This window comes from Anguilla anguilla, chromosome 10 (assembly GCF_013347855.1).
Source record: "Anguilla anguilla isolate fAngAng1 chromosome 10, fAngAng1.pri, whole genome shotgun sequence".
In the NCBI taxonomy this organism is placed as follows: domain Eukaryota; kingdom Metazoa; phylum Chordata; class Actinopteri; order Anguilliformes; family Anguillidae; genus Anguilla; species Anguilla anguilla.
In genome coordinates, this window is record NC_049210.1 from 27,196,099 (window position 1) to 27,209,962 (window position 13,864).

A 13,864-nucleotide genomic window follows, 5' to 3' on the forward strand; every position below is an offset into this window, starting at 1 on the left:
CTTCTTCACAGTGGGGTGATGTGGGCCCTCTTGAAGGATGAGGGGAAACATCCAGAAGATAGGGAGGAGTTCACGAGGGAGGTGACAAATGGGAGGATGTCGGGTGTGATTGCCTGGAGGAGAGATGAGGGGATAGGGTCTAGGGCGCAGGTGGTAGGGCGGTGGGAGAGCAGGAGCTGGGAAACTTCAGAGTCTGTGAGGAGAGAAAATGTGGAGAAACAGGGCGCAGAGGGAGCAGAGGAGGCGGAGGTCGCAGAGGGCGCAGAGGGGGCAAAGGAGCTGCAGATGTCTGCGATCTTCTCGTCAAAGAATGCTGCAAAGTCATCTGCAGTGAAGGAAGACTGGGGTGGGGGAGGTGGCACGCTGAGGAGAGAGGAGAAAATAAGAACATTTGATGAGGGTTAGAAATGGAGTTACGAATTTTAGTTTGATAGAAATTTGCCTTAGCGGCAGTGACAGCGGAAGAAAACTCTGTCAGGAGAGACTGATAGGCTGAAAAGCTACATTGGGTAGCATTGCTTTGGAATACAGCTTATTTAATTTTGGTGAGGCAAGATAGCTTATATTGTTTATAGTACAGTAACTTGGCATCATTGTGATATCAATACTTTTAATGGCAGGCCTAGATTTTGCCAGTTTGAATGAATGAGTTATAGACAGTGTATGTCTTCTAGGTGTGAGTAACTTGCCATTTTTTAAAGTTGAAAACGTGTTTTTTATGAGATATATACACAAAAGTTTTAGAACACCTCCATTTTTCCAGTTTTTATTGAAAGTTACACAGTTGGAATGGAAATCAAATATTGTTCGGAAAGATCTTCCCAACACTGTTGCAGAAGTTCCCACAAATGTGTTGCACTTGTAGGTTGCTTTGCTTTCACCCTTCTGTCCAATTCAACCCAAGCCAGCTCGATGGGGTTTAAGTCGGGAGACTGTGCTGGCTATTCCATTATTTGAACCCTACCGTCTTGTTCTTTTGTTCTAAGGTAGTTCTGACATAGCCTGGAGGTATGTTCTGGTTCATTATCTTGCTGTAGGATGAACCCCAGACCAACTAGGTGTTGACTAGAGGGTATTGCATGGCGCTGCAAAATGCTGTGGTAGCCCTTTTGGTTCAGGGTGCCAGTCACTCTGTGCAAATCGCCAACTCTGTATCCAGCAAAAGAGCCCCAGACCATCACGCTTCCACCTCCATGTTTGACAGTTGGTGTCACATACTGAGGAACCATCCTTTCACCTACTTGACAGTGTACAAAAACCCTGCATGATGAAACAAAGATTTCAAATTTCGATTCATCGGTCCATAAGACCTTCTTCCAGTCTTAAGTAGTCCACTGCCGGTGCTTCATGGCCCAGGCAAGCCTCTTTTTCTTATTTAGCCATTTTATTAATGGCTTTCGTACTGCCACTCGACCTGTCAAACCTGCAGGTTAAAGTCTCCTCTTCACAGTAGAAACTGAGCCTTTCTTACTTTGACCACTGATAAGCTGTGCTTGAAGCTGTTATCCTGTGAGCCGTCTATCATGTAAGCTGTTGACTCTCAGAAACTTGTCTTCTGATTCTGTTCCGGCTTTGGGTCTGCCGGACCTCTTCCTGTCAGAGTTTCCTCCAGTTTCCAAGTGCCTTTCGATAGTATAGGAAATTGTACTCACTGACACCTTGGCTTGCTTTGCAATTTCTCAAAAGGAAAGACCTACACTTTTAAGGGTTATAATGGTCTGTCTGTCTTTCTTTGTTAATTGCTCTTTTCTTGCCATTATGATAGCAATATACTGCTTCCTGCAGTGCAATATTGTCCAAATAATGCTTTTGGAGGGTGTAGTAATACAATCTGTTCCAACACTGATTGTATACAGCCAGAGGGTTTGTAAGTAATCAACAAAAGTTGAGACACCTGTAGGAATTGTTTGCATCAACTTTCAAGGCTTAATTTTCTTCCATTACTGCAGAATAGCTGTAAGTTGTTAACCTATGACTTGTTCCCTGAAAAAGGCCTTTTTTTATAACTCTGAAATTTACATTATTTTTCAGTTATTGGTAACCAAACCTTTTTTTATTTTTTAATTTTTTAATTTATTTTTTAAACCTCTGGCAGTTTACGACTTACCTTTGTACCATTTCAGGTCATTCACTGGACTTGAAAAATTGGGGTGTTCAAAACTTGTGACCGGTAGTGTATATACTATATGTTATGGTGATTCCTTTGTCGTCACCATGTCCCGGCAGGGTGGATTCTCAACGCACAAATAATGAACAGTCCTAGATCCTTCGTTTGAATAAAAGTTACGTTTCTTTTATTTCAGTTGCCACGACGGTAATTCACAGACAATAAATCATAAATTTCAAACTTGCCCATGTCTCAGATAGCAAACCTCCAAACACTCTGACTGCCATTCGTATGACATGGTTGAAAACCGTATGCTTCCTGCCAGAACATCCGGGGAATTGCATACTCCCCGTTTTACCCCCAGGAGGTAAGTGTAGGATGTTATTTTCTAGTTTACGGTTCACACACTTTCTTTACATCTTTTGCTACTGATATTTGTAATTATTAAATAAACATATTTTAATCTATTTCAGTCTAATAAGAACATAATAAACTTAAATGAAATATGGCTCCAACACTATAGGTGGGGTCATTTGCGCCCCTTACCTTAAAGTAAACAAGAAAACAGAATAAGTGATTTATTACCTTTTTAAAATCATTGCACGTTAAGACATGTTTTCTTGACCTCTACCAGTAAAAACAATTGAATACAAAATCTAACTAGTACTCATTACAAATTTTTATTCAAAATATCGTGGTGTTAGGTTTCACTTGCCCCTTGCTCGCTGGCTTCTCTTGTCTGCGCACTTCTTAACCGGCTCTCTCAAAGGTGCTTTGGAAAAAAAAAAAATTCTACACATCAATATATAAAAAATAATTGTTTATTTCAATAATTCAATAATTTCAGCTACAGTCTATTTTCCTTATTGGATAAACAAGGAACTAGATTCTGACAGTAAAGGCACGATGGCAATTTTTTTGAATAAATTCAAAATTAAAAACAATTTTACTATATACTTATTGCACAGTCGGTATAAATGTAACAGGATTTTGCTCATTTACTCAGAAAACATTTAGCCTAGCACTATGAAATTTAACTTCAAACAACTGACATGTCAATAGTCATTATCGTTTCAATTATGTTTATAACTTAATTGAGTTGGATAAGTTATTGGAATTTTTCAACCATTACTGTAAATTACTGTAGGCTGCGTCAAAACTTCCAACTGTTCCAAGTTTCTGCAAAATGGTATGAGGACTAGTTATGACGTTATGTTTAGACCATTTCATTTTGAACAAGATTAGGCTATCTTACATGAAATAAATGAAAAGATAATTTGGCCATAGCAAATGTATGCATTAAAAACAAACACAAAGCCGAATGGCAAACCACACCTACCAATCCGGTGTGTGATTATTATAAATGCATGTGACAGGTGGCAGTTTCTTTTCCATGAATCATTTGGTAAAGGTCTGAATTGCATGTGTACTATCCTGAAATGGCTAATATAGCAGCATTGTACAAAAAGTTATTGGCTGTGTTATATGTATGATGCGTTACATTTATACCTACTCCCTAGTGAAACCCTAAACCACTATATATGTTTAATAGGTGTTCCTCTAATAAAATTATTCTTTCTTATGTACTGAAGTTGACAGCCTGTGAATAGTGATCTGGTGTGACCCATTGGAAGCTTGTCCAGTTTAACTCAATAACTCCCCCTTCCCTCAGAGGATCCAGGAGATGGAGGAGCGTCGTGTGGAGCAAGTGGGGGTGTGCATGAAGACGTTTGCGGAGGTAGAGCGGCAGGTCCTCCCCATCGTGGGGACGTGCTTGGACGAGATGAGCCGCGCTGCTGAGAGCATCCAACCCAAAGCCGTAAGTTAGAACCCAGCCAGTGCTATAAGTGTTGGCTTGTTTAGACTGCACTTCCTCAGCTGTCAGTAGATTTATTGAGAGCTGTCTTTTGTGGTCTCTACAAAATACTGACATTACCTGATGACAGGTGTGTGCCAACAGCAGCTTGGAACAGGAAACAGTCGTAATGATCGGAGCGCCCGCCAGATAGCTGGCTTATCCTGCGCTCTCGCTTGCCAAACCCACAATCAAAGCAGAACTCGTATCGGCTATCGAGACATTTTGGACTGACAAGCTGACCACAGAGCTCTACAACAGATACATTGATCATCTGAACAAAGTGTTGTGCCGAGTTGTGGAATTGCGAGCAGGACCAACTGGAATGTAGCCTTTGCAATTTAATTGGAGAAAATTTCATCCCACTATCTGTGGTCTGGTGTTGCTGTTTCAATATCATTAAAATCCTTTCCCCTCAAATATATTGACTTGTACACATTTATTGTCAATTTATCCTCGTTAGCACTGTATCCTACAGTAGCCTACAATGTGAATATAGTTTATTCCACTGATAATGTGTGATGTTTGATCGTTCAGTTGCTAAATAGCCTGCCAGAGGAGAGACGGACACATTCACACATCCGCATTCTGCATCAACACCTGGCGTCTGGCAGTGGGGGTGTGAAGACAAGCCAAACTCAAGTAAACTGCCCTAAAATTAAAAGTCATCCTTTCAGACTTGGCTGATATTATTGAGTTTGTTTGTTTAACACCCATATGTACACCCAACTCCTAAAAAAAAAAAGACAAACGTTTTAATTAGTAGGCTAGCTGGCAAGTATTAACTATCACAAACAAGTATTAAATATGAAGTCTCCATTTTCACCGTAGCCTAACTTGTTTCTGGGTAAAGGGGTAATACCTCCCTTATCGCCTATATAACAAAAATTCTACATTTCAGAAATACAACTATTGGAATTGAGCCAGCTGTGTACTTTATTTCAAGAAAATAGTTTTGCAACATAGCCTATTGTTTCATAATACACCTGAACTTGTTGTGGGAAGTAACAGAAGTAATAAAAACACAGCCTTTTAAATGTTAAATGACCACATATTTGTGTAAAAACACATAAAAACATTTTTTATGTTCTATTTGCTCGAAGATTTGTAAGAAAGCAAGTGAAATCTCCGTTCACCCGGCAGGTTCCTTTTGTTTCGCAAATGAGTAATTAGAGGCGTAAATTGGACAGTCTGTTATCAAAGAAATTGATTAAGATTACATTAGGTCATCTATCGGTCATGGTCATTACCTAAGCTTCACCAAGGTCATGTCTGCAGTGTGGTATAAAGCATTTTAGTTTTACAAATGGGTGTTTTTTATTTTTTAATTACAGTGAAAAGGAGACGCGTCTTTTCGATTCCCAGTTCCAAACCTGCTGCCGGTGTGCAATGATGCATATAGGGAGGTCAAACCAATTTTTCAGAAAACAGAGTTTGACAGTTTATTTTTAATCCATAATAGCATAAATGCTACAGTATAATCAAATAATAATATATAAATCGCTGACTTTCCAGAACATAAGAAAATAGTTTTCTTTAATACGATGTTTAAAAAATTAGCTGCTTCTCTCGGCAAGTAATAACTATCGTTGGGGAGAAAGGATCTGTGCACTTTTTGCTATCGCTATCGTTTTCCGTTTCAGGAACAGAAATTAAAAAAAGCGAGAAATTAATGGGTGTTCGATATTCATTTTAAAAACATAAATCTAAAAACGAGAATCAATTGGTTATTCGTGTTGCTGACTGATATTAAACATATAATTGCATAAACAGAACTAGCTCTCGATTTTAAAATTTATTTATTTATTATTTAAAATTTACTGATACCAGCCCAATATTAGCTGGTATTAGGGCTTTATTTTTTCCCAAATTCTAATGTTATCTTAAAATCATTCAACTCATTAACTAAACTCATTTTAAGATTGTGAATCACCCTGAAATGCAACGCGGCGTGACGTCAAGTACAATGCAGAATGGTGGAGTTACTTTTATGTCTTTATTATGCAATCAAACAGATTAGATTTGAGAACAAAACTTTCGACACTGCAATAAAAAAATGTTTTATTGCAAGTAAAATAATTGTGTGATTAAAAATGTATTAATGCGAATCAAGAACTTTTGTTTGCAAATCCAAAGTTTTGTTTACAAATCCAAAAGTTTTCTTTGCGAATCCAAAAGTTTTCTTTGCAAAGCCAAAAGTTTTGAACGCTGTTTTTTGAGAATCCAAGTTTTGAACCCTGTTTTTTGCGAATCCAAAACCTACACTGAAAGATGTAAGACTATTGGCCAGTCTCGATCGTAGTGACAGCTTGGCAACATCCACAGTTAGTAAACGAGAGAGGGAGTTTTGAACATTTATAGAGTTTAGACATATATAGAGGGTATGCACATGACGTCACAGTAAGTGGAAGTCACTGCGGTTACACCCACTGAGTGGCAGAAAGACTACTGAGTTAAGCCGGACACCCACCGCGTAACTGAGGCGTAGTTGAAGTACTGTTATTACAACGGCAGCGGGCGACGTCCTCTACACCAGATGCGAATGCGTCGCGAACCGGCTGCGAAGCTTGTGCAACACAAGCGAACTGAAGCGTAATTTTTCGCTTCTGTTCTATTTTTTCGGCTTGTCACGCATCACGATGACCTGTTTATACACAGAAATATGCTCTAAAATGCTATATATGCTCTGATTTATATTTCATCCTTATATTAGGCTACTGGGGGTGTGTCCACAGTTCCCTCCCAGATATTTTATAAGCAGCTAAAAAAATACAAGCCTTTTTTGTATTGTCCTTGCAGAAAGAAAAAAAACAACTGGAACCTGGGGAAAAGGCAAACTTAGTTTCGCTATCTTATTTTGCGGAGTGGTTGGGGTAAATTTGAAAATACACCACAGAAAGACGTAGCCTATTGAATGATGTAGAAGTGAATGCACCGGGCAGAGGTTTGTTAGCTCGAGTGTTGGAAGGTAGTTTTTAACCAACCATTGCTCAGCCTATTTGACTTCTCCGATGTCTTTGTTCGTCGTGCTTTCAAAAAGGGCTTGTTAATAAAAATCAGATAATCCACAGAGCTTTAAAAAATCAGATTATTTAGTGGTCTTGTGGATGAAAATGCACCTATTTTATAAATGAAATTGTAGGCAAGCCTTTATTGCACTTGTAGGGAGACCGGGGGCAATTGTAACAATTTTTGGTTTTGATGTCATTACTCAAAAACCTCTTGAACTATTTGGATACAAATTTTATGTAGGTAACTTGTATCTGTGTTCTACTTGTTAACCGTCATCAAATGTTTTTACAGGCAATGTTAGAGTCACAATATTGATTGAAAGACTAGAAGTCAAATGTTACATCTGCCCCCACGTGCGGGGGCGATTGTAACAGCATATGGGGGCAATTGTAACAACACACATAATACCTTCATATAAATACCAAGGACCACAATAAACTCCCAAGAATATTGATATAGTTAAAACAATTTAATATTCATTGAACAATTAATTCCAGTTTAATTAAAACAGTATAATCATATATTATACAAATATAAAACCTATAACCAACAGTTATAAAAAAACAACAACTGGAAAACAGACAACTGACAAAATGGGAACACAATCACATGGGAGTTAAAACAAATGGAGGAACTCTTATTCTTTTCTGAAGAGAGGTTGGCAGGGCACGTCTCAGTTGCTTTCACAGTTGTGGCACAAATAGTATTTGCTCCCATCTGTGCATTCTTCATGGGCCCAGGAGTGGCACGATACACAGGATATCCAAACCTCCCTTGATCTGGAGTAGCTCTCCAGGCAGACAATGCAGAATGACTCCTCTACACTTTCCTTATCATCTTCTCTTCTATTATTCACTTTCTTCTTCTTTGGTTTGTGTTTGGATTCAGTGAAATTCATCTTCCTCTTGCACTTTGATCCAATGGCTCTGTCCCTCTCCAGCTGCAGAGAGTTTCGGACTGGTGTATCGGTTAGGACTGCTGTGGTTCTTCTCCTTTTCCTGACGCTCACTTTGCGTGGAGAAGCTTTTGGATGAGGTCTGATTGAGACAGGTGAGAAGACAACCTCAGATGATTGCCCTGGTGTTGAAGTGGAAGGAGCACAAAGGGGCTGAGATGAAGAGGTACGATCTATAGGCAGAAGCAGAGGAGTCTGAGATGGGGGAGCCTGGGGCAGAGGAGCCTGAGATGGAGGTGCCTGGAGCAGAGGATCCTGGGGCAGAGGTGCAGACTCTGAGGCAGAGGTTGAGGGCTGTGGTGGGCATGGACGGTCAGTGACATGTGAGGGGGCATATTCCTGGTTGGAGAAAATATCCCTGTTTAAAGGCCAGATTCCTGAGCACCTGAAGCCTGCCTGGGCATTTGTGGTGGTGGCAGCCAGTGGCAAGGCATCCTTCACTATTCCAGGGAGGTCATAGATGCTCATGGTGTGCCCAGGGTGTATCTTCATCCATTTGTCCTGGAAATGGTTGACATATTTCTTCAGCGAGCCATAAACACTGCGGTCCAGAGGCTGAAGTTTATGTGAACAATGAGGGGGGAAAGATAAGAGCACAATGCCATGTGTCTTACAAAAATCAATCCCCTCCACTGACAGATGGGAGGCATGGTTGTCCAGAATCAGCAAGACTTTAGCTTGAGGGCTGGATCTTGTTTGAACTTGAAAGTGGCGCAGGAAGACAAGGAAATCTTCTTCTTGCATCCAGCCGGATCCATTCGCCGTCCCAGTAGATCCAGGTGGTCCAGTGAAGATGGAAGTTCTTCCTTGGGAAGATAAAGTGGGGAGGAATAGTGTTACCCAAGGCATTGATGGCTACCATCGTGGTCACCAGAGAACCACGCTCCCCAGAGGTCACAGCTCCAACCTGTTTGGCACCCCGTCTTGCCAGTACCCTGCCGGGGTTCTGGACTGTAGTTATACCAGTTTCATCTGCATTCCATATGTCTTTTGCACTGAAACCGTATGTCTCCACAACCTCTTCCAGATTACTGAAGAACCTTCAAACATTGGTTTTGTTAAAGCTTGTGGCTCTGGCAAGGCTTGTAGCCTGGGGACTGCGGAAAGTGTAGGGTGCCTCTGAAGAAAGCCAGTGAGCCAATCTGGCCCTGCCATCTCATTGGCACTCCATGAAGCTGGGAACTTAAGATGATATGCCACAGCCAGTTGGTAGGCAAGCTTGCGGGTCTGGGGGGGGGGGGGGGGGGGGTTGTATGTTAAGCATGGTTTTTGGTTTATGAAAAAAGGCTACTAAATGAATTTACTGTTACATTAACTATATGAATGCAATGTAATATGAATTATATGAAAACAAACACACACAACCACACGCATGCTTGCATGCGCGCGCGCGCACACACAGCAAAATAATAAATAGCTTATAAAATGCATTGTGTGGCCTCCGGCTCTGTGTAGACCTATTGTACTTTACCTCTTTAGGAGACAACCCATAATACAGGTCTGTGCCTCCTTCAGGTACTCCACCAACTTGATCTCCTGATCCACTGAGAAAACCCTACTAGCTGGGTTGTAGCCTGCAGTTGGGGCTGCTGTTCCCTGTCTTTCTCCTGCCTGAAACTTCTCCTTCTTTTTTATGAAGCGGTACAAGGTCACATGACAAATGTCATAGGACTTTGCCACAGCTCTCACTGAGTTGCCCCTGGACACATCATTAGAGGCAACCTCCAATATAGACAGTGGCACTCCCCTTGCTGTTTTTCTTGGTTTGAACCTAGGCATGCTGTGAACAGAGAGTGTATAGGCCCTACTCTGTAAAATGTGTAAAAATTAAATTGTTCCAACCAGGTTTTGAATCTGAGTTTCAATACTACTATTACAAACCAAAAATAATAGTTGAAAAATGTTAATTTTCAGCCAATATGGCAGTATTTAAAGTTAAGACAACTTCTGATTCACAGACATTGAAGATTTTGAAAGCATGAGAAATTGGCTCTTAGTGGGAATTGAACCTTGGTCACCAGATTGAGAGGCAAGAACTCTAACCTCTGGACTATGTCACTGTAGCAAACTGCGTGCCACCGCTCGTGTCAGAGATGAGAGAGACGAGAGTTTATTTTTGGACGCGAATGCGTCTTTTATTTTTACTGCCGCCACGCGGCTTTTTGTTTGGTACACAGACACACAATTCCCGGCTGACCGTCCGTCAGGCCTTCCTCCGTCTCCAGTCCGTCCTTTCCGTCTCTGTAGACTGGCTTTTTAAGCGTCCAGGCTGACTGTCGAGGTAATCAGCACATTGTTCATTAATCAAACAATTAACCATCAGTGCTGATTAATAATCCCCAACAGCTGTGGCGCAGAGTTCCGCCTCGCCCACTCTCTCTCTCTGCAGCCAACGCAAAACCACGCCCACCCTACCACAGTCACTAAGCATATTAATAACACAGTATACATAATATAGTAGGTTATAGGTCATTCATATACATATTTAAACTGAACACAAAACACTTTTCTGATGTTATTAGAAAAAAACAATCGGCTATTTTGATGTCATTATTAAGCCAGACATCATTTTGATGGTGTCACAGGCAATTGTAACTTGCCCCCAACCGTACCACCCATGACACAAGCTACCCTGCTAGCTACGAACAACGAAGCTAGCTTACATTTATATCAAATTTTAGCCAGCAGAATGGTCATCAAAACTAGACAAATATAAATTCATAGACATTAAAGGTTAAAACAGTATGAGGAAAATACTGTAGATGAAAAAAAATTACTTTCAGACCTCAAAAATGAGTCTTGGCAGAAAAACTTTGAGAAGTATGAGACATCAGTTTGTCCTTTGGCAGGCAGAGAGGGATCATCACAGACCATGTGCATAATGAGTTTCATGGTTCTGTCTTGTTTCTGATTGGTGCAATTTGAGATGTTACAATTGCCCCTTGTTACAATTGCCCCCGGTCTCCTTCAAAGCTTCCGGTGTTCATGGCGTCGTGGTGTTCATATCCCTTCAAGATTAAACTGTTACGCTATCTTTTTAATGATTAGCTGATTTTACTAAATCTGATCCTATAAATGTTTTGACGTGAATGACAAGACAACACGGGAATTCCCAATGGTTGATTACGGATTATTTATTATTATTATGATCATTACATATTCTTCATGAAATTGGCACGCTTGTTAACCAAGCAAATAAATTAATACAGTTTGAGATTGATTATTACGCTACGCGTGCGGTGGGTGCCCAGCGTTAGTTCAGCTTGAATGCGTTACAGTGAAGCCACACTATACGCGGCGACAGCCGCCGGTCGCCGCGCCGCGTCCCCACAGTCGGCTGTTTGTGGGCGTGTCACCTATTTTTGACAGACAGTTGTGTTCGTTAAATGTTGACCGGGTTTAATATCGTGTTTCATATTCATTGTCCTGTCTGAATAAAAATCATTTTTGCAGTAACCTAGATCTGAAAGATGTTAGTTAGCTGCCTAGCTAGGCTGTTTACTATCTAGCTAGTGAGTAACAACCAACAACAAAAACATTGTCTGGCTAATTAGCCAGATAATGCCTTCAGAGTTACATCTGGTCAGCTAGCTAGGTGGCTGGTAGAAACTAACAACTTGCAACTAATACATTAGGAAGATTTTTTTTTGTTTGTTATTGTTTGTTGTTCCTCACTATAGCTAGACATTAGACAGCCTAGCTAGGCAGCTTATTAACATTTTTCAGAGCTAGGTTACTGCAAAGATTTTTATTCAGACTGGACAGTGATAGTAGCTAACGGCCATAACTACGTTGCAGAGCCACCGACAATTTCAGAGACTTTTCCCCACGCTGCGTTCCTCTTATCAATGTCTCTGTAGGAGATTTTATTAAGTTGGGAAACCCGATACGGAAATTACGAGTTAGGTCCTCCATTGTGGAACGATAGAATGTGGAACTAAAATTAGAAAAAAAATAGGGACAGTTTACTTGACTGATCATTAGATCAAATCAGATTGGTTACCGCGGTGTGGCGAGGGGGTCAAAGTTGAATTTTTGCCATCTCCCCCGCGGCCTCGCCGCCTCTCGCCCAAGCGGCCAAAACCAGACTTCGTTTTTGAAGCTCATTTCCTGGTGTTGTAGTTCCTGGTTGCTCACTAGCGCCACTACGGATGGCTCCAGTATAGGTGTTTTCATATCCGGTTTCCATGTAAGTCTTCCCCTGTGGTTCATATTGCTAACGCGTGAGCTAACCACGGACAGCCTACCTAGCTCACTGGCAAGCTGATATGCTAGCTAAGCATATTCGTTTTGCTGAGAAACATAAATTGAAGATAACTGAACATAGCCTAATTGTATTTTTAATGTCATACATAACGTGATTACATGACACAGTACAGTCACGGATGGAAATTAAACCCCGTAAACATCTGATAATATATTTTAAAACATAACGGCAGACAGTCATCTAGCCTCGTTCAGGTTGAGGGGCTTTTCCGCACCGGACTGTCAATCAAATTGTAAAAATCACAAGACCGCTTAACTCTATGGTTTTGGCTCCAAATCGAGAAAATGGCCGCGCCCGCCATTGAGCTTCAAAACGTGTTTTAGAGACCCACGGAGAGTCAATGGGTGACGTCACAGTAGCTGTGTCCATATTTTTTACAGTCTCTGCTCTCGCCGCGCCGCCGGCAATCCCAACATGCCTTGCGGGGTCTGGGGGCCGCCTATAGTGTGGCTTCACCGTTAGTGTTCAGCTTGAATGCCGCGAAAACGGCACGTCAACATCGCCGCCATATTGGACCAGGCAAGAATGGCCTGAAAACAAATACAAGTAAACGGGGGAGCTGTGGTTTTTCTGGATAAAAATGACCATAACTTTTACATTTCTCAACCGATTTATATTCAAGGGTTTATGATCAACGTGGAGTACAAAAAAGTTTTATCTCGTTAGCCTACTTAGAATCTCGATAGTTAGGCTATAATCGCTGCTAGACGCTCAAGAGAGGAGTGTGTATCAACATTAGGTTTACATGAACTAAATTACTTACATGGTAGAAAATAATTAATTGTCATAAGGAATTGTCACAGTTAATTTTAACCTAGCAAGCTGGCTAGAAAGTAATACATGCATTATAACATTTAGATGCTGGTTCTGAAACGTTTTTCATTAGAACATGCTTGTTTTTTTCACTGCTTGCTAACTAACTTGAGTAGGATTGTAAGCATCAAATAACCTTGATTGTAAGGCTAGCTTTGCTTGTTAGCTTCCTACCAATGTTTTCTTGCAAGTCGTGTTTTGATTTTGAACGAATTGAAATGAAAATAACCACAATGATTTTACAATTTAACAAAGCAAATGGTTAGCCTGAAACTATTGGGGCAATTTGGACATTTAATATGTTATATATTAAAATAATAAATCAAAACACAAATTTAATGTTGCAAGAAAACATTGGTAGCTGATTAACAAGCAAAGCTAGCCTTTATAAATGATAAATGATGCTTGCAATCCTACTCATGTTACATTACAATTTACTACGTTGATGAAACTTATATTCAATATATATAATAGCATTTCTGGGGAGTGATGGAGAGACAGCATTAATCAGTTTTTCTGTGTTTAATTTTGGAGGGAAGGGGACTGTTCCCATGACATAGTGAACAGTTACGAAAAATATGAATGCATACATACTGTAAATGTATTCATTTACAGTATGTATGCACTAATATTTTTCTCTTGCTTCTATGGTTATAATTACTCACATCCTAATGTTATCTTATGTTAAGACATTCACATATACATGCACACAGCTCGAGGTATGATAAGAATACGATGTACACACTATAGATCAGATATAAACACTACAGACAGTAGTGTATTCATATTTATACTACTATCTATAGTGTTGATATCTGATCTATAGTGTGTACATCGTATTCTTATCATACCTCG

At 40.4% G+C, this 13,864-nt stretch overlaps 1 protein-coding gene across 12 annotated transcripts in view; it reads left to right on the forward strand.

The window, feature by feature from the left end:
* The window catches only part of LOC118237336 (formin-binding protein 1-like), a 185,430-nt gene that overhangs the window by 115,239 nt on the left and 56,327 nt on the right, over nucleotides 1–13,864 (forward strand). For all 12 annotated transcript variants that reach the window (XR_004767148.1, XM_035435933.1, XM_035435937.1 and 9 more), the window contains one exon: nucleotides 3,780–3,926. Coding sequence is in view for 11 of the 12 variants with exons in the window: in XM_035435933.1 (XP_035291824.1) it covers nucleotides 3,780–3,926 (147 nt within the window). In the remaining variant the exon portion in view is untranslated. The remainder of the gene's footprint in view (nucleotides 1–3,779; nucleotides 3,927–13,864) is intronic.